At 38.2% G+C, this 20,169-nt stretch overlaps 3 protein-coding genes across 4 annotated transcripts; 2 read left to right on the forward strand and 1 right to left on the reverse strand.

Moving 5' to 3' along the window:
* Nucleotides 1–2,458: 2,458 nt before the first annotated feature.
* On the forward strand, nucleotides 2,459–6,139 carry LOC111785074 (calcium-dependent protein kinase 11-like). Its single transcript, XM_023665549.1, has 7 exons — nucleotides 2,459–3,244; nucleotides 4,124–4,267; nucleotides 4,370–4,522; nucleotides 4,636–4,751; nucleotides 5,095–5,262; nucleotides 5,388–5,612; nucleotides 5,700–6,139. Exons 1-7 carry the CDS (start codon nucleotides 2,689–2,691, stop codon nucleotides 5,835–5,837), a joined length of 1,500 nt encoding a protein of 499 aa, XP_023521317.1. The 5' UTR covers nucleotides 2,459–2,688; the 3' UTR covers nucleotides 5,838–6,139.
* Nucleotides 6,140–8,936: 2,797 nt separating this feature from the next.
* On the forward strand, nucleotides 8,937–11,743 carry LOC111785072 (50S ribosomal protein L21, chloroplastic-like). The gene is made up of 5 exons (XM_023665548.1): nucleotides 8,937–9,302; nucleotides 9,487–9,567; nucleotides 10,946–11,047; nucleotides 11,152–11,226; nucleotides 11,459–11,743. Exons 1-5 carry the CDS (start codon nucleotides 8,982–8,984, stop codon nucleotides 11,528–11,530), a joined length of 651 nt encoding a protein of 216 aa, XP_023521316.1. The 5' UTR covers nucleotides 8,937–8,981; the 3' UTR covers nucleotides 11,531–11,743.
* A 191-nt stretch (nucleotides 11,744–11,934) lies between these two features.
* LOC111785076 (uncharacterized membrane protein At4g09580-like) lies at nucleotides 11,935–14,949 on the reverse strand. 2 transcript variants are annotated; one of them, XM_023665552.1, is made up of 5 exons: nucleotides 14,244–14,949; nucleotides 13,599–13,869; nucleotides 13,328–13,498; nucleotides 12,683–12,877; nucleotides 11,935–12,216 (listed from the first exon to the last, which is right to left on the reverse strand). In XM_023665552.1, exons 1-4 carry the CDS (start codon nucleotides 14,480–14,482, stop codon nucleotides 12,746–12,748), a joined length of 813 nt encoding a protein of 270 aa, XP_023521320.1. In that variant the 5' UTR covers nucleotides 14,483–14,949; the 3' UTR covers nucleotides 11,935–12,216; nucleotides 12,683–12,745. The 2 variants fall into 2 exon arrangements, with proteins under 2 accessions (XP_023521320.1, XP_023521319.1); XM_023665551.1 differs by having other exon boundaries at nucleotides 11,937–12,280.
* Nucleotides 14,950–20,169: the final 5,220 nt, after the last annotated feature.

Consider the following 20,169-nt stretch of genomic DNA (forward strand, 5'->3'; position numbering starts at 1 on the left):
TACCATCAATAAAAGATCAAATATGGTATCTATGTTTAACCGTAATAAAAGACTAAATATGTTTAAAAACCGTAATGGAAGTCAAATATCTAGATATTTACCATCAATAGAAGATCAAATATGGTATCTATGTTTAACCGTAATAAAAGACTAAATATGTTTAAGTCGCGTAGGTACCTCCTTTCTTGCGCTCCACCTTCGTAATCCTAAGATAACTGTCCATAAACACGAGCATCCCTAAGATGTTCTTGATCCTAGAATGGAGCTTTTAACCTTCCTTGTTGGTCACTTTATCTCCCTCTTCCCGTTGGAATCATTAGAATTATATATAACTAAAACTAGATTCATTATCTTTTAAGCGCATATTTTACATGTACACTCAAACTCAACATACAATATATATCATACACACCACATAATACAAATAAAATATTACAATTTTTCTTTTTGCAAGGTGTACACATAATAAAGCTTACAATGCATTCGCATGCCCTTTATGTAGTTCATCGATGCATCCGAGAGAGAGATAGAGAGAGAAAGAGAACTCACCGACGATCTCAGTTAACGATGCTCTTCCCTTCTTTTCCGAGGCAAACTCAACGTGGTAATGGATGTAATAGGTCACGAGGAGGGTCACTGTCGCCATTGGTAGCAGAAACGAATGAAGAAATGCTAGTCGGAGGAAACCTGGCTAGAAAAATATGAAACCGCAAGAAGAAGAGAGACGTCTAACATGCATGTATGTATGTCATGTGCATCAAGATACTTCCCATTATGTTATGTTCGTATGGACGCATACTTTCGATATTTATGTTTGTCATGATATCATGCGGGTCTTTCCTTTTATATGACCTTCAGTGACGTGTAATGCGTTTGTCCGACCAAGGCAGCCCTAAGGGGTACATATACGAGCCCACCTGGTGGGTCCATGTGCGCGTACGTGGGGAACTACCACACATCTAACCTTGCACAGAACTGAAAAGAGTCCAAAATCATGTGACGGTTTTAAAAGATAGTTCCCAACCATGTTATGTGTGTGCTTGCATTACTAACTCCAACAACAGGTCACTTACTAATTATGTTTTAAAATACTAAGTCACACACTACCCTTATATTTTTTTAGTTACAGGTAAAACTGGCAAGGAAAAACTGAAGTTAAAATAGGTTATGATAGAGTATCAAAATGTATTGAATTTCAGTTAATAGTTGATAGATGTTTTATTGAATTTCAGTCAACGATGGTAACCCATTACGTTGGAAGATGAAATGACAAAGACCCAAGAGAAATGAACAAAAACTGAGTAGGGTTGGACCACACAAATAAGTCAAGCCATGAACCAATGGTGAAGCTACTTCTTGAAAATAAAGGCTTCAGTGGAACCAAAAACCTCATCCCGTTGTTATATTAAGCACTGTTGAAGATTGTTGGGAAGAAGTCTCAGGTTAGCTAATATAAGAAATGATCACGGGTTAGTGGGTGTTAATGAGTCGGAGTTGATTGAATGTGGGTGTGACTGATGTACAAGTTTACATCGCTTCTTGAACATGAAGTGAACGGAGGAGAGGAAGATGATGAGGATAGTGGAGAAGCTTGGTCGCTCACGTGCGTTAAAAAGGACCAACTTGCGCCTACTACTACTACTACTACTATTATTATTATTATTATTATTATTATTATTATTATTATTATTATTATTATTATTATTACGATTCTCATCCATGTTATTTTAACTTTTTTATATTTTCAAATTATTTATTTTGGTAGACCAATAATAGTTTAATGCAAACTTAGACAATTTTTAGAACGAAGACTCGACTTCTTTTCTTTTAGAGTCCTAGTCATTTTTTACCATGCTTTCGAGAAGCCTCGACTCCTTATCTTTTGGAGTCTTAGTCATTTTTTACCATGCCTTTGAGGAGCCTCGACTTTTTTTTCTTTTGGAGTCATAAACACGACTCTCTATAATGATATGATATTATCACTTTCGGCATAAGTTCTCATAATTTTGTTTTGGGTTTCCCCACAAGTCCTCGTATCAAAAATAAAACATAAAACTAGGGGTGTACACGTTCTGGGTTGAGTTGGGTTGAGAGATTTTTTTGACCCAACCCAAAACTAAAATAAAATATGTACTAGACTGAAGTGAACTCGGACATGGGTCACACTAGACCAGCCAAAGTGGTACTTTGGCAAACCCATTAATACTTTTATATATTTTACTTAAATCGGTTCGCTACCCGAGGGTTTTGTCTCACAAAGCCGAAACTGAACCGATTCATTTCGGGTTCAGAAAAATGAACCCAATCCAACCCTTATAGTTCGAGTTGGGTGGGTCGGGGTTATCGGGTTGAATGTACACCCGTCCATTAAACTAAAGAAAAAGAAAAGAAAAGTNGGGGGGGGGGGGGGGAAAAGTGGGATCCTAAATCCCAATTGTTCCACACATAGGGTGAGAGGAGTAGATGGACTTCCCTTCCCCTCCCATCACACCCACTTCAACAACAAATAAAACCAAAATCAAAACCCCAATTCCAATCCCTCTACTTTCATCCAACATTCCATGCTCCTAGCTTCAACTTACGACCAACAATGCCCTCCTACTCTCCCAATTCCCGGATTCAATAACCCATTCCACCACCAACCCTAGCTACCAACTCCTCCGTCCTCGATCATCAGAACCCATTTTGATGGAGAGGCCGATCAAAGCATCGCAATCGTCCTCCACAAGGGTTACCTATTCGGTTTTGCCGCATCAGACCCCCAGGCTCAGAGATCATTACCTTCTCGGCAAGAAACTCGGGCAGGGCCAATTTGGAACCACTTATCTCTGCACTCATCGACCCACAGGGGCCCTTTATGCCTGCAAATCAATCCCTAAACGCAAGCTCCTCTGCAAAGAGGATTACGAGGATGTTTGGAGAGAGATTCAGATCATGCACCATTTGTCTGAACACCCTAATGTTGTTCAGATCAAGGGCACTTATGAGGATTCTGTGTTCGTCCACTTGGTGATGGAGCTTTGTGCCGGTGGGGAGCTTTTTGACAGGATTTTGCACAAGGGTCACTACAGCGAGAGAGAAGCCGCTAAGCTTATTAAGACCATCGTTGGAGTGGTCGAGAGTTGCCACTCTCTTGGGGTTATGCATAGGGATCTCAAGCCTGAGAACTTTTTGTTTGACAACCCTGGTGAAGATGCTAAGCTCAAGGCCACGGACTTTGGGCTCTCTGTTTTTTACCAGCCAGGTCAGTCAGTTTCTTCAGTTTTTAAACTCCTCCATTTTATTCATGTTCCCCTTGTCATCATGTTTGTGTTCTTTTCTCTTTTGGTCTCATGTTTTATTTGTTATATTTGTGAGCTCAACTGTGTTTGATTGATTCTCTTTGCCGCTTTTTACTTCATTTGTGTCATTAAAGAAAAGGAGTCAAGAATATGTGCCACATGCCCATTATTTATATATACTTTCAGCTGTTACTCTCTGCAGAATATACTGATTATGTCCAGCCCTTTAGGTACCTTTATGGAAGCGTAGGCTTGTAGCCAAGATGAGATGAATATCAACTAAAGCAGCCTTCAAGTTTTAGCCTATTTTTTTAGCTTCCTTGTGACTTGTGAGTGGCATGTTTTTTGAAACTTCGGTGTTAAATATGTAGATGTTGCCTGCCCAGGTTATCGATCCTGAACCTTCCATTTATTTGTATATTGATCTGAAATTAGTTTAACCCTGGAAATTCTTCAAATTGACCATCTCCAGTTCGTTTTTCAATAACATTCTTCAAATGGTCTTCCTTAGTGGTCAAGAAGGGCCATGTAAACAATAAAAGACTTAGAGGGAATGGGTTCAAGCAATCGGTCGCCACCTACCTAGTAATTAGTATCCTATGAGTTACCTTGACAACTAAATGTAGTAGCGTTATGCAAGTGTCCTGTGAGATTAATCGATGTGCTCGCAAACTGGTCCGGATACTAATTAATATACAAAATAGAAAAAAAAAGGTATTTTGATATTTTAAGTTTGGATTGTTCTGTTCAAGCTATATGCTTCTCCTTCTTTCTTCAGTTGAAGGTATGTTTTCTTATAAGAATATGTATTCATTTGTCTGTTTATGTATTTTTCTTTGTAGGACAATCTTTCTGTGATGTAGTTGGAAGCCCCTATTATGTTGCTCCAGAAGTGCTCCGTAAGGAGTATGGGCATGAGGTTGATGTGTGGAGTGCTGGTGTTATCCTTTACATCTTATTGAGTGGTGTTCCACCTTTCTGGGCAGGTATATCACTACAAATCTGGACCCAAAATTGGTTTTTTATGGGTTTTTTTAATCTTATATTATCTCTAAGGCTTTTTCCCCTCGATTTTGTATCTCGAACAGAAACTGATTCCGGGATCTTCAGACAGATTTTATATGGAAGGCTAGATTTCAACTCTGATCCATGGCCTAGCATTTCAGATGGTGCTAAAGATTTAATCAGGAAGATGCTCACAAGAGACCCAAAGGAGAGAATCTCAGCCCATGAAGTTCTTTGTGAGTGATTTTAGACACTTCTTAAGGAGAATTGTTCTTTCCGCTCCGTAACAACGTTAAGCTTTATATAATTGCTTCTAACTTACAAGACTGATGTTCTTTTTGGAGTCAAGGTCACCCATGGATTGTTGACGACACTGTTGCACCCGACAAGCCTATAGATTCTGCAGTTTTGTCTCGGCTAAAACAGTTCTCAGCAATGAATAAGCTGAAGAAGATGGCTCTACGTGTAAGATTTATCCCTTGTAGCGTTTTTCCTATATAATCTAATAAAACGAAAATATTCTTTACGAGTTCATTCTATACCAGGAATATTTTAGTTTATCACTGAAGAAGATATCCCTGCTTGCATTCTCTTATTGTTGTTATTATTATTTGTTTCGATGTGCATATGTTCGCATGACATTTTTTTTATCCTTTTCCTTTTTCTTTGGTCGAGAATTTGGATCACTTTTCTCAGTGATAAGACCACGAGTAATGTGCTTGGGAACTAAAGGGCCGAATAGCGGAGGGCATGATTCTTCTCATGGCAATGTGTATTTCTCTCAAATTTTCGACATCGTGGTTGGCAGGTCATAGCAGAAAGACTGTCTGAGGAAGAAATTGGTGGGTTGAAGGAATTGTTTAAAATGATCGACACTGATAACAGTGGTTCAATAACATTTGAAGAGCTTAAAGAGGGGTTGAAAAAAGTGGGCTCTGAACTCATGGAATCTGATATCAAGTCTCTTATGGATGCGGTATATAACTCGTAATATAAAACATCATGTTTGAGGCAATCTGGTTTCGATTTTATGTATTTTGGTCAATTTTCAATTGTAGTGTAGATGACCTGCGTTTATCTTGCTGCCTAATCTATGAACAGGCTGATATAGACAACAGTGGAACCATAGACTATGGGGAATTCCTTGCAGCTACATTGCACCTAAATAAGATAGAGAGAGAGGATAATTTAGTGGCTGCCTTCTCCTATTTTGACAAAGATGGTAGTGGTTATATCACCATTGATGAGCTTCAACATTCCTGCAAAGAGTTCGGCTTGGGCGATGTCCATTTGGATGAGATTATCAAAGAAATTGATCAAGATAATGTAAGTCCTTTTGTTTTGATGAACATGTTCTTGTGTAAACCTGAATGTGGAGTTTGCTGTTGTACTCTACAAACTTGTGGTTTGCAGGATGGACGAATAGATTACGAGGAATTTGCAGCGATGATGAAGAAGGGCGATGGAGGAGGTGTCGGTAGAAGTCGAACGATGAGAAACAACTTGAACTTCAATTTGGCCGATGCGTTCGGAATAAAAGACAAATCTTGAAGCTGGAAGCTGGAAGTTGAAGAGGAATGAAGTTGAAGCTGCGTAGGGTTTGTAAGTTGTATAGTTTGGGTAGGTGTTTAAGTGCAGAAATATGTTATTATCATGCCATAGCTTCAATGAGTAGGAGGAGCCTTTGGATTTGATTTTTGGTTTGAAATATATGGGTTTGTGTACTGTTGAAGTTGTTGAATGCGAGTGCTCTGAATTTTCGTGACATTGCATGTGAATTCAACAATGTTTGTAGAAGGAACTTGTTATTATCAAAGAGAAGAAATTAAACAATGATATCATACTTTACATCATTTCATGCAATGTTTAACATTCTTCTTCTCAAATCACGTCTTAATTTCTTTATTCTTCAACTCTTTTGATATCTCAAGACTTCTAAAATACTTCTAAGTTGCTCTATAATCTTTGCTCTTTCAAACTTGTGTCACGGTCGTATAATCTTGACATGCTCACGATCAGCCTAAAGGGGAATCAAGTCGAACCTTAGGCAAGGTTTGATTTTGCCAACATCGCTTATGCAGAATCTAAGTTTGTTCGACCACATATGCTGCCTGTACGTGCATGTTCAATCGTCTGCGACACAACCAATTTGCCTCTACACTAGGCTAAGTCATTTAGCTCGACCTTGCCTCTACTCGAGGCCAAGGTCTTTCAATGTGACATCGCTTCTCATTTGTCATCTTGGTTCCCAATCGACATGGCCCATACGTCTTGATGTCATTCCAAGTTTTAGGGTGTTGTCAGCTATCGCAACTCACTCGGTCATGCCATCGAGAATGAGCCCATGTGTCGCTGATCTCATTGGGACATCTCGAATATCCATTCATTTGGGTTTTATTGAGGTATTGGCCCTCCCATGCCCATTCCATGTCATTTACAGATATAGTACTGGATAGCGGGTGCATAATTCAACCTCCGACGCACGGGTTGAGGCGCAATAGAGGCACACCCGTGTCGCTTGGTACCGTCCTTGAAAAACTCATTTCAAAGAAAGTCGCTTGAGACACTCGTCTCGAAACACTCGCCCTCATTGTGACACACGCATGTGTCATAGGGTAGCTCGCTTAGGCCGCATGACCCAGGAGTGGTGGAGATATGACACCATGCATCCCCCTATAGTACATTTTATGGCAATTTCAAAGTGGCGGGTGTAGACATGATTTTGGTGAACAAACATACGGTGTTGTGAAGTGTCCGTCGAGTGTCTGATTAACACAAAATTTGGCAAGCTTTCATATTTCACATGCCCAAATTCCTTATTGAACCTCTACTTTCGAGGTTAAGGCTCGAGGCCCTACCCGACCCCTTCAACCAACCTATCTTTGGCACTCTTGTCTACTTGTTGCCTTTATCTTGCTTATGCCTCGACTTCTCTTCAACGCTTACTCTGTGTGGTGTGTTAGATGATGCACCGTCCTCCTCAACCACATCATGACACTCGTCTAGGCCCTCGCGTGGCCGGATGGGAGTCATTTGAGGGTCACCACTTCTTTTGTTGTAACGTGAGGGTCACAACCCACTCTCTAAATACTTAGTTTGTGACATAAGACATGTACACCTGTCCCCACTCCATTTCCCTCTAGTGTGCATGTTTTTATTTGGTTCCTTTCTTTGCGGAGGTTGAGTTTCAATTGTTTTAAGAATGAGACCTACAATAATTGTACGAGTCCATTATCTAGAAGTTTTTAGAATGTTCAAAAAAGAGTTAGATATCTTGACAATAAATCTAAATGATCACAAATGTATGGTTCATATTATCTACCTTCTATTATAAACACCTCTCCACTCTATCAAGCTTTTCACCGAAGAAAAGCAAAGTATAGGAGCATCCTAAAGGGCATATGAGAACAGTATATATACATAAACATTCTTTCTACAAGGGCATATGAGATCGGGACTAGGCGTTTGTTGTTTGGCCATGTCGACATACAGAGTTTACATTATAAGCAAGTTTCTAGAACCCTTAATCTATGACTATAATGCCAATATTAGCGACTTGACTTCTAACGTACCACTCAAAGAAATCTCAAAACATAAATCATACGATTTACAATTCAATGTAACGATCCCGAAAATTTGGATGATACGTAACATGGTACCAAGCGGATGCTTTTGCATATTCATCGTTTTCGTCTTTGTTGTAGAAAGAGATGACAATCAACTAACACTTGAAAAATAAAGGTAGAAAGAGATGAGTATAAAAATACTCCTTAAGCAACCTATTTGTAGGCTCTTATCCCATCCATCTTAATAAACTTTTCTCTAAGCTCTATAAAGTTCAAGCCTAATTATTCAGCTGTCTGAGCCTTTGGAAGGCCTCGAGGTTTCAAGCGGTTCTCATGACCATCAAAAAGTCACTCTAGGTCTAGATGTGGTTCACCCATTATTAGTATCATGAAGCTACTAGACAACATATCTTTTGTTCTTTTTAAGACCCTCAATAAAATTCTTAAAGTTCCAACTTTAAACAAAAATTAAAAAATTAATTATCATTGAGGCTTTGTTGTTACACCTGCCTCTAGAAAGGACGAGAGACCACATAGATAGATTGAGTAGTTGGGAGGCACGTGGGGTTGCTCCTCTAGACGTTGACTGTATGGTAATTCTCATGGATAGTCGCTAGTTAACTTTATACAAACGTGTTTAGACGAAGAAGCCATACTGTCAATTTTTTCACTACTGTGGCTATAGAAATTTACCAAGTATGAGAATCGAAAAAGTTATTTCACCCAAAGATGAAATACACTAGAATGGGTGAACAAGTTCCAGGTCCTGATAGGGTTGGTGACAAGTAAAAAAATTACTCGAAACTTTAAGGTATTCTCAGAAGCTCAAATAACTATAGAATTGGGTCCATACTTTCTAGTACCTAGAGAAAAGTCTATGCTAACCAGAAATTGAATGCGATAAGAGCGTACAAGTAACTGTTTATCGAGTATTTCGTACCAAATTAAGAGGGATAGGTTACCCGGGTCAGGGGTGGTAATGAGCTTTGCACACCAAATTAAGAGGGATAAAAAAATAGGGGTAAAATAGTCTTTTAAAACTGGAAATGGATAGGAGGATAGGCCTGAAGTTCAAAACCAGCAGAGCCATGGCCAAAATTAGCCCCAATCACCTTGAAGGACTGTTCCCATGGCGTCTCTCACTCTTTCCCTCTGCTCACATTTCGCCTCTCATTGCCGACTCTCCGCCAAGCAGAATTTTCCTTCTTCAACTCCAAATTTCCCCTCAAATTCCCACTATGATTCCTTCAATTTTGCCCTTTCTACTTCATCTTCTTCCCTCAAACTCTCCTCTTCTTCGGTTACTTCTTCCCACCCTGCATTGCCCTTCCTCCTCAAGTCCTCCGAGTCCGAAGCGGCGGTAATCGAGTCTGAACCTGCCGCTTCCCAAACTGTTGAAGTCCCCTCGGAAGAGGCCCCCAAGCGCGAGGAAATCTTTGCGGTAGTTATGGTCAGTGTTTAATTTCACGTAACTACTTTCTTGCATTTTGATTTCAGCTCCTCCTTTCGTTCTGTATTTGTGAAAAATGGTGGATTAATCTGTTACTGTTACTCTTCAGATGGGATTTTTGTGCTGCGATTTACGTTTATTATACGGTAGCATTGGTCATTGTTTTGTGTGTCTGTTTTAATAGATTGGATCCCGCCAATATATAGTCTTTCCAGGGCGTTATATACATACCCAGAGGCTGAAAGGAGCTAACGTCAATGATAAGGTGGGCTTCCTTAATACCTTACTCGTTTTATGTTGGATTGTCTGAGTATCTTAGTTTGTGAGTATGAATCTTGCATTATGGAGACTTAAAGAGTATTCTTGCAGCGTTTGAATTTTATGGTAACGTATTGTACTAAGCAGTGATTTGCATTGTTGTTTACTCTCTGCCCTATGGATAATGTATTAATGTTCCTTCTGCCCTTAGGAAAGTAATTTTAGGAACTGATTGAGAGACTTTTGATACTATTTGGGTAAAAGTTTCATCTCTTATTCTGATGTGCTACTCTTGTCAAAGTGATGGAGTTTCCATTTTTTAATTTTGACATTATTTTGATCCTTCATGGTCCTAAGCTTGAGTTGTTAGTGAAAATTGGTTTCCAGCATGTGTAATATATAATATGAAGCTCATATATAGCGTGCTTAAATTAGATAGTTTGAGCAAGAAGCCATCTATGAACATTTGATTTATCCATGAGGGATTTGAGATCTGGATTCCTTTACTGACTGCATAGAGGAACCTTTTTGGCTTTTCATTGTTAGTATTATGATGGTAATTTATGAACTTGAGGCTTTGAAGGATTGCTGCTTATTATTTCGTGAATGGGGTTGCTGCTTCACATAATGGATGCTTTGTGTTGGACATCAAGGGGAAAAAGTGTGAGATGGTAAGTTAGAGCTTGATCTTGGGTCAGGGACAGTTTGATAGGAGCTTCTTCGTAGGCTAAATCCTTTTCCTCTAGAACATATAAACCCTTCTTTGTAAGTTTTTTTTGCTCATTTTGTAATCTTTTTCAGCTCTCTGGCCCTTAAAATCTCAAAGAAGCTTAGGTTTTTTCTCCTAGTTTATCATTTTGGGAAGGATAGATAAAGATGTCAGTGTGTCGTTTTGAGACCCTAGTAGTATGTTCTATTGAATAAGGTAACATAAGATTTTGGATCATGTACTTTACTATAAAAGTTTGGAATAGACTGAGGATTTGGATGAAGACATGCTTACCATTTGGAAGCAAATTTGCCATTGTGGAAGGGATAGTGAAAATAGTTTCATCTCTGTCTTCTTCACTTTCTGCAGTAACGCTTTGTAGGTGGTTATGGAGAGTGCTCCATTCTTCCACTTTTAAGAGCTTTTCAATTCAACGGATTAAACGAAGAAATTAGCTTAAAAAATGTAATGAGAGTAACTATGGACCAAAATTTAGTTGAAAGCCACCACATATGCACATACATTCAGGTTTTACTTCTTCCATTCCACATTGAGTTACTAAATGAACTCCATCATTGTTAACAAAACGAACAGATTGATTATATGATAACAAACAGATCTATTTATGTGCATGCTGTGTTCATCTTAAAGGTTTTTTAAATTTCTGATTGAACAGATAACTCTGAACAAGGTTTTGCTTGTGGGAACAAAAACTGAGGCATACATTGGAAAACCCATAGTGACAAACGCTGCTGTTCACGCCGTTGTCGAGGAGCAGGTAATGCATCAGCTCAGTGATCACCCCCTCATAAGAACAGAACAAGCTTCTTCTTTTCTTAGATTGCCTTCCTGTTTTTGTTTCTCTTGTGTTCTGTTATTCAGGGATTAGATAAGAAGGTAATCGTGTTCAAGTACAAGAAAAAGAAAAACTACCGAAGGAACATCGGACATCGTCAGGTATTTCTCAGTCTGCGCCTCTCTCTACGCTTGTATTACACAATTTTGCAGTATGTTCTTAGTGTTTGCCTTGTCCACCGCATATCTCTCTCTGTCTATCCGTTGCCATTCAGCTGCTTCCATAGCTTCAACTTACTGAACTGATTCACAGATGATAGGAATGTTTTATGTGCATGAGTATAGAGATATTCTTCCTTGTAGTTTCTGAATGTGTTTGACTGTAATGCTGCAGCCGAATACACGAATTAGGATAACGGAAATCAGTGGATATCAAGGCTATCCCGCATCCACACTTGAGTCGTAGATACAATTTTTCCGATGAACTGAATCAGCAGCTTTGAAGATCTTAATCCTTATATCTTGTATGTAAGTTCTTGTGAATCAAATGTTTCAATTCAGTCATTTCAATCTGGTAATGATTCTCAGGTGACTCTACTGACAATTTTTTCAAACAAATTTGTTGCTAATATGGACTCCTAGAAATTTACCAATTTATAGCTTATTAATATTAACGAAAGGGTATGTTTATCTTTCTTTTGAATCAACTATCTTGAATCCCATATGTATATTAATCTATAAGATTGTTACCATTAATCTTAAAGTCTTCATTTTGAAACCATCAAATAATGGGAGGAATAATTTGTATGAATCAATTTAAAAGCAGAAGAGAAAACAAATAAATAATAATGTGGAAATCTATAGAGAAAAAAAAAAAAAAACAAAATATAGTTAGTTTTTAATTTGTAAGCTGTCTAGAGTCTGAATGCTTTTTCAATGTATAATAATAGAGCAACAAAAATAATAATAAACATAAATAACCTATTTTGAGTATAATCAGTGAGCTCCTAACATGAATACAAGTGTATCTTCACCTAATATTTCATTTCAAAGCCTCCAAACATCTGCCTATTCATCCACTGACTGTATAATGTGAGCTATAACAGCTTCATTGATGGTCACATCTGTTAACAGCTTGATTGATTGTCACATCTGCATCCGACACGCCATGGTTAGTATCATCAATCACAGCACTTGAAACCAAACCAATAGCAATCTGTACAGAACCAGGAAACAAGAGGGGGTTGGTTGGTGTATAAGATGTAGAACTAAGCCATGGAGAGCATACGAAAAAATGTGATTTCAAAAGCCAAATCCAATCGAAACCAACGTTCTCAGTGTCGTGTAATGCAAATGGTTTTAAAAAGTGCATACAAAGATGAGTGAAATTATATGTTGACTGCATCAACTCTGTAGCATCAGAAAGATCCCCACAAGGCCATCCCTTCAGATCATTGTGGTAATATGATAAACAAAATGCCATTTCATGAGTAGCAATAAATCTTAAACTCGCAAAATAATCAGTATCACGCTAAAGATAAATCTGAAACAGATCGGCTCTAATACTGACACAAAAAAAAAATTCATGGGAAGACACAAAAATTCAAGCTACAAAGACCTGTTATAGCAGCCATCCATACACATGGCTCGGGCAGAAATGACGAAGCCCAAAAAATAGCCTTCATTCGTATACTCGCTTCCTCTTTAGAAGTGTAGGTAGAATGGAGATAAAGCCAATAAAGAAAAGAACAGACAAAGTTTTGAAATCATATAAATCCTTCACTGATTTCAGATCCCCCAGTGCAAGTCCAGCCTGAGAATAACATAATCAGTCATCAGTTTGCTAATCATTCAAACACATTCATACTTATCTTTCTGGTCTCATATGTTTTAGATGCTTGCAAAAACAAACACAGCTACGAATGTAAGATATTTCGAGAAGTTGATAAAGAACCTAGATGATCTAAATATAAAACTAAAGTCGGGCAAATTCCAGCCAAATACGGCGCTTCTAGAGGAAAAACTACATCAACGTAAAGAAGAAAAGTTCGAAGATAAATCTATCAATTTTCAAGTACTCCAACAATATTTACATGGAAAGCAATCTATAAATCTATCAATACAGCTGACACAAAAAGATCGAAGATAATGATTATCGAACAGGGAGGGCAGCAAACAATAAAAGACATCGGAAATTGGTTAGTGATAGAATGAAAGACAAGAGGAGAAACAAATGGCAACGTCAACAATGATAGAAATGTACCCTGACTGTGATATAGGATGCTGGAACAAGGCCAATTAAAGTTGCCAAGAAGAAAACATGAAATGGGATGTCCACAATAGGTGAAGCCAAGTTGATAAAAAGGTTTGGTAATGTTGGTGTTATCCTTAGAAAAAGCATATAATTGAGCAGCTTTTCTCGATGCTTCGCTATCTGGATACTCAAAGCCAAGCGTTCAAGGCAACATTAGATGCGATTAGAGAGTACGTACGCGTATGATGGAATTCGAATAAAAATTAGAGTCACTAAATACCTCTGACTGGAACATTTTCAACTTTTCCGGCCACATCCAATACACTAAAGGTCTTCCAATCAGCTTAGACAGAAAAAAGCAAGAGCATGCACCAGCTGTTGCATTAAACACAACTAACAGAAGGCCCCTGATAACACCAAATAGAGCTCCAGCAAGCAATGACATGAAAATTGTTCCAGGAATCATGAATGTTTGCATGAACACGTAAGTGGAGCAATACCCTAGAATGAATTGTGCTGGATGATCTTTGGCATAATTTGCAAACAGATCCCTGGTGAGTATAATTAAACAGAGAAATCAATCAGGAGACAACAAATGGAGCATTAACAAGCCTAATGCTGAAGAACTAACTCAAAATATATTCTGCAATTTCAAGTGTTTATGCATAATCAAAAAGTGTTCCTCATCCATTCTACATTAGCAAGAATCTATCCTCATCTTTCATAACTCCAATCTTAATCCCAAAATCGTTTCAAAATCAATTTCCTTCAATCACAATATCTCCACCCCGTCCATATTTCCCCTTGAAATTCACGAGATATGAACAATCAAATCACAAACCCCACATGGAAACAAGGGGAAAGAAGGGAATAAAATGGCATAATACGACCCAAACGAAAAGGGGCAGAACAGAATCAGACTTACTTGAGCACCCGAAGATCCGAAAGGGTCCTAGGGAGCTTAATGCTCTGATATTCTGCAGAAGGCATCGTCAAGTACACACACACAAGGCCAGTGAAGCACACGAGGAATATAGCAAGAGCTGCAGCTAGCTCCCACTTGGTTAATGGAAACCTCTCATATTTAGGCTTCTTAGCCGTCGGAGAGTCATCTTCCTTCAGCTTCTCCTCATCCCTCACCGCCACATTCCTCGAAGCCGCCATTAAGCGATCGAACTAAATATCCCCCCCTTCAATTTCACGCGATTAGAAGGAGGACTCAAAAGGGTCACCCGAGTTATAAAAAAAAAAGGGGGGGGTTCCCAACGAAAGAAGCTAAAGAACACTGATGCGACGCTTGTGGTTTATGAAACGTGAAATTGTGGTCAACAGAATCATCAGTGAGACATAGAATGAAGACAGATCTGGGAGTTGGGAATTTGAGGCAATCGCTAGTGAGAAACGGGAGAAAATAGTGTGTGTGTGTGTGTCAGAATTGAGAAATTGAGAAATTGGGCAATCTGTGAAACGTAGAGAACTTGTGGGGAATTTGTGGAAAAGTGTTTCAGTGGGGAAAGAGGTTCGAAATGGATGTTTCCATGGCCTTACGCCACCGTCTGATCTCGTAGAGCAACGGGAGGACGACGGTGAACTCCTCAATGTTTTGACCCTTTTCTCTCTCCTCACACCGTCTTTCCTCTTCCACCCCTTTATTTATTTTTTTATTTTTTTTATTAATTATTATTTTGGAAATTTTTTATAATTAAAAAAATTAGTTTTTTTTTTTTTTTATTAAATGAAAATGGTTATTATTGTTTTATCAACTTGGATAACCTTATAAGCTTCAACTCTTAACTCCAATTACAACCAATTACAAAACTAACTCTTCTCCAGCTTAATGAAATGTTGAGATTTGCTCCAAAAAGACCTATATGGAGCGACCTCATAGGTCAACTATAACAATCCATTCTTCAAGTGCTCAAGAATTAAACAACGGTAAAATAGAAGTTAAGGCTCACTAATTCATTAGGTATATACGGTAGGCCACATAACATCAGATTAATTATACATTAGGGCATAATCAAGTTTTTTAACCTCCTATCATGCTTCTAGGACACTAACGGGATAAATAATTATCATAAAGCATCCATAAGTATCATGCCAACGTCCTAACATTATTAACAAATCATTATGAGTCAAATTCAGCGTAGTGAAAGCCTGAAACATACAATCAAGCTAAACTATGTAAATATTGCATATCTTAGGTTTAGCTATTCATTTTCATTCTCATTCAAGTCTCCATACATTCTACAAGTTATTATACCAAGTCTTAGTCGATTTCTATCAACATTTGTTGCATCCAAACTTAGAACTCTTTGAAATTGCTTGAAGGTGTTTTAAGTTGAGTATAGCCTTCAAACCAATATGGTTTTCATGAAAAGAGGTGAACCGGTCAAAATAGTGTACAGAGTTCAAAATTGATGTGACTAGTTCACACATCATCGTCTTCTACCTCTAGCAATGATGATACCCGTGTTTAGTTGGTCTCTAAGGATGAAAACTTGAGTTCATCTCGAGGCTATAACCATTATCTCACGGGTTTCTTCATCAAAAGTATAGTCGTTAAGTATATTTAGTCATCAATTATGGTTTACCGTATATATCCTTTATTACACGAAAATATGCTTTATGATTGAGAAAGTTTAAATAGGTGTCATATTTGACAATTTATCAAAGTCAAATATCTTGTATCCATTTATTGGCTTCTATTACGGCTTATCAAAGATATCATAATTGACCTTTTATAATAGACAATATCTTGAATCTATTTATTTCTCTTACCATTTATTGTTAGTTCTATATCTTTTGTAATTATCTGATTCTATACATGATTATAAATAGAGAATTTCACCACGGTTTAAGTTTCGTGGTTTTAAATATTCCCATGGTATCCTTTTGGTTTGGCAACCTCGATCCTTTATTGTCAATGGTTTCTAAATCATCTACTCATCTTGTTCTCCATCACCACTGCTAGCTTTGACGCCGCAGGTGCAGTCTCCATGGCTGTCGCAGGCGGAGCCGATTGATTACTCTTTGGCTTCACCCTTTTGGCCTCCAACTCATCCTTCGCAGGCCCACCGATAACCATATTCTGTACATACAACCTCACCTTCTCCAACGCAATCGGTTTGCCCTTAGCTAAGTAGCCTCTCTCATTTTCTTCCCAATCGGCCCTTCATTCTTCATAGAAACCTCAGGATCCTCATCAACGTTCTCATTAGAAATACATGAAATCTCGACAAGCCCATCAACCTTCTACAAAGATTTACCTTCGAATTTTGGGTGCCGCACTAGCCTCTACGCCCACCAAGTCGTCGTCGGCCTCTTCGCCAAAATCGGCTCCTTCGCCCATTGTGGCGAATCTTCCAGTTTCAACACCATCTTTGTTGATTGCTCTAGGGGCGTGGCTCCCTCTCCATCCATTGGAACTTCACCACCTACTATGGCACCGACTACTTCTCCACTGGCTCCGCCTACTACTCCGTCGCTGGCCTCCACTCTTGGCAATAGTGGTGTTCTGAACAGAATCGTTGTCTCTTGATCTATCATTGTGGCTCTTCACCACTCCCGATAGTCTCTTTATTAGTTAGTTAAAATATGTTCGAGATATTCTTACTCGTCTTATTTTCTCGATAGCAAACTAGTCCACAAGGCGCAGACCCAACTTCGTTCGCATTCTCAGTTTCTTCCCTCTTCTTTCTCTCTTGTTCTGATTGCCACCACGTCCACCCTTTCACAGCCACCATCGAACCCTCTCTATCCATCTCTTTCCCTCTTCTTAAAATAGAGTTATCGCCCTAATTTTGAAACTTTTACCTTGCCTCTCTATAGTTCACACCTTATGGTTGTTTATCAATAAGCGATTGCGGATGGTTCTCCTTTCTCTAATCCTACTATCTATCAATCTCCTGTTGACGTCTTCTTTATCGACTTTCCTTTTGACCCATCAATTTCTAACTTCTTTCTTCTTCTTTCTCTGTTTCCATACTCTCTCTCTCTTGTTTCACTCCCATTCCATTTTTAACTCAAATTTCTATATCTTCCAATGTTGGATTTGCTGGAATTCTCATGGGGACTTTCCATTCTCTCGTTTTTTTTTTGTTCTCTTCACGGGTTGATCAAGACCTTTCCATTGACCCTCTCTCTCTATTCTTCTTCTTCCTATGAGTTTCTCCCTCCTACTTCGTGGGTTAGGCATATTCTCATCGAAACCAAGGCAGCATCGCCATTAATTTTCCGTGACGTAGTGGAAGGCGTGGAAAGACTATAGAGATCGCCCCCTGTCCTTGCTGTCTCTACAAGATCTGATGAAGGAGGGGATAAAGTATAAACTTTCTTTCTCTTATTCGTTAAGCTTGTCCAGCTCGATGATTCTTCTGCAATTTTCGATGGCCAAGAAAATACTATGTCGCCCAACCATAAGTCTCTTCGGAACCAAGTTGTTGACATTTTCACAAAAAAAAATTCTCAGCCTCTCTTTGAATTTTTCAGATCCAATCTTCACGTTTGTTACTCAGCTTGCTATGGGTGTTAAGAGGCTAGCAAGGATTGGAGTTCGTGCAGGTTACAAAAGCATTAGTGCAAAAGATTAGATAATGAATATTGACTCAATATTGTCGTAAAAAAGACCTCAAGCATGAGTGACCATGTCTTCCTAAAGGTAGCATCTAAGAGAGAGATGTTGAGAGGTTTTGGAAGAGAAAGTTGAAACCTTGTAGGCCCATTTCAAGATCCTACAAAGGATAGGGCCTATGGCTTACAGGATAGCGTTGCCATCCATCCTTGCCGCCGTGTATAACATGTTTCATGTTTCAATGTTGCAAAAATACACCCCAAATCCCACGCACATTACAAAACATGAGACACTCCCTCTTATAGAGGACCTGTATTATGAAGAGAAGTCTATCAGGATACTATTTCGCGACGTGAAGCAGTTGCACAATAAAGTGAAGCCCTTGGTCAAGGTTCTATGATAAAACTATCAAGACAACAAGGTAACCTGAAAAAGCAAGTAGGACATGAGGAAGTCCTACCTGAGATTTTCCAAAAATAAACAATTTTTTTTTTTTAATTGAAAAATTTTCGACCAGGATCAACTTTAGAAGCTCAATTCCAAGATTATGAAGAAGAGAAAAATTCTTAGCAAAATCTCAAAAACTCATGAAAAATATAAAAGAAAATAGTAAAAAAGAGAAAAACTTGGTAAACGTCAAGGGGTAAAATGATACTTTCAACCTCTGATCTCCTAGTGAGGGGTCTGTTGTTCCCGAGAAGATTTCTCATAACTCTCGAGAAGAAACTTTGAGTCGATTTGGACTCGAAGGTGAACTTCAAGAAATGGTAAGAATATGATTTTCTGTAAACTTTGAGAATGTTTATTTCCTTTCATAGTTTGATAAATGATTATGTGGAAATTTTATTTTAAAAGTAGAATAAAAAATCGAAACTAAATTGAGTCGAGTTTTGTAAAAAAATTTATGAAAAATCCAATGAAATTAGTAAGAATTGAAAAACTTATGCATTTGGAAATTGAAGCAGGTTTGATTCGTTGCATCCTTGATTGTGACTCGAGCCAACTGCCTAACCCGACCAGACTTGAAAGCACTAGTTCGTGTGTGCTACATGTCAAGATGTTGTAAATCACAAAAATCTATATGTAGTCAAGGATCAAACACGCGCCACAAGGGTTGAAGTAGTCATTCATTGTGTGCCACGTGACACATCGAGATCGCGAGTTCCTCTCCCTTAGGCACATTTATACTTTTGCGTCTAAGGCACATGAGCATGCATGAGGTGGTTGTAGTCCTATCTTGACCGCTGTTCGATTATTTTCACTTTGATTTGATACTAACCTTATTATGACTTGAATTAGGACATATAAGTAAAATTTTAGAAAATTTGGATCTCTTAACCTATGAAAAAACTAGCTCGAAAATGCACATGCCATCTAATATAAGTAGCTATGTGGACTTTCTTCATGTAATACTTGTAGAGATCACTTGGACCTGCTAGCATACAAGCATATCTTAGCTTAGGGGGTTAGGACATGCATGGTTAGAATTCTATCAGAAAAATTTGGACAATAATGTTATGTATGGTAAGGAAAATTAACAAAATACCGCTTGGATGAGAATTTATGATGCATGCTGATTTTGATGATTTTCGCTGTGTTACAACAGATGATAGGACATTGTGATATGTACTCTAAGAGATTGATGGATATTTTCTTCTCATTGAGCATGTATGTATGCATGATGTAGTATATTTAGCTCTAGATGATTGATTGTGTATAACGACCTATTTTTCTACTAAAATAGAGTTGCTATGATATGCACGACATGACTATAAAGTGTGGAATACCTCATTTGAAATAGTTCATAAATGATACCATGGACTTAAACCGTTTGAAAATAAACAACGAAAATTTAAATAAATAAAAAAAGAGAAGAATAACATAATGTCCTGATCTAACCCAAGAGATATAGAATAAATATGAATGCACGTACTCTAACATTGGTTCCATGACCTTCGTCATGACGCCGACGTCATCCATATAGGGGTGCCTTATCTTTACCTGAAATGTACGAGTAGCACATAGCTTGAGTATTTTAAGAAATACTCAGTAAGTGACTTGTAACGACCCGAAATTTTCTACTTAATTTAAGGTCGCTACTGTATACATACCATAAAAATTTAATGCGGAAGACTTCATTTAAATAACATAAAACATAACCTTTATCTTAAAACACAACCATGGACTTACGTGTTTCGAAAACATCTTTAAAACGACACAACAAAAGACTCGAAATAAAATAAATAAGCGTTTAAGTTTAAAACATCTTATTCTATCC

Source organism: Cucurbita pepo, unplaced genomic scaffold (assembly GCF_002806865.2).
Source record: "Cucurbita pepo subsp. pepo cultivar mu-cu-16 unplaced genomic scaffold, ASM280686v2 Cp4.1_scaffold000359, whole genome shotgun sequence".
In the NCBI taxonomy this organism is placed as follows: Eukaryota; Viridiplantae; Streptophyta; class Magnoliopsida; order Cucurbitales; family Cucurbitaceae; genus Cucurbita; species Cucurbita pepo.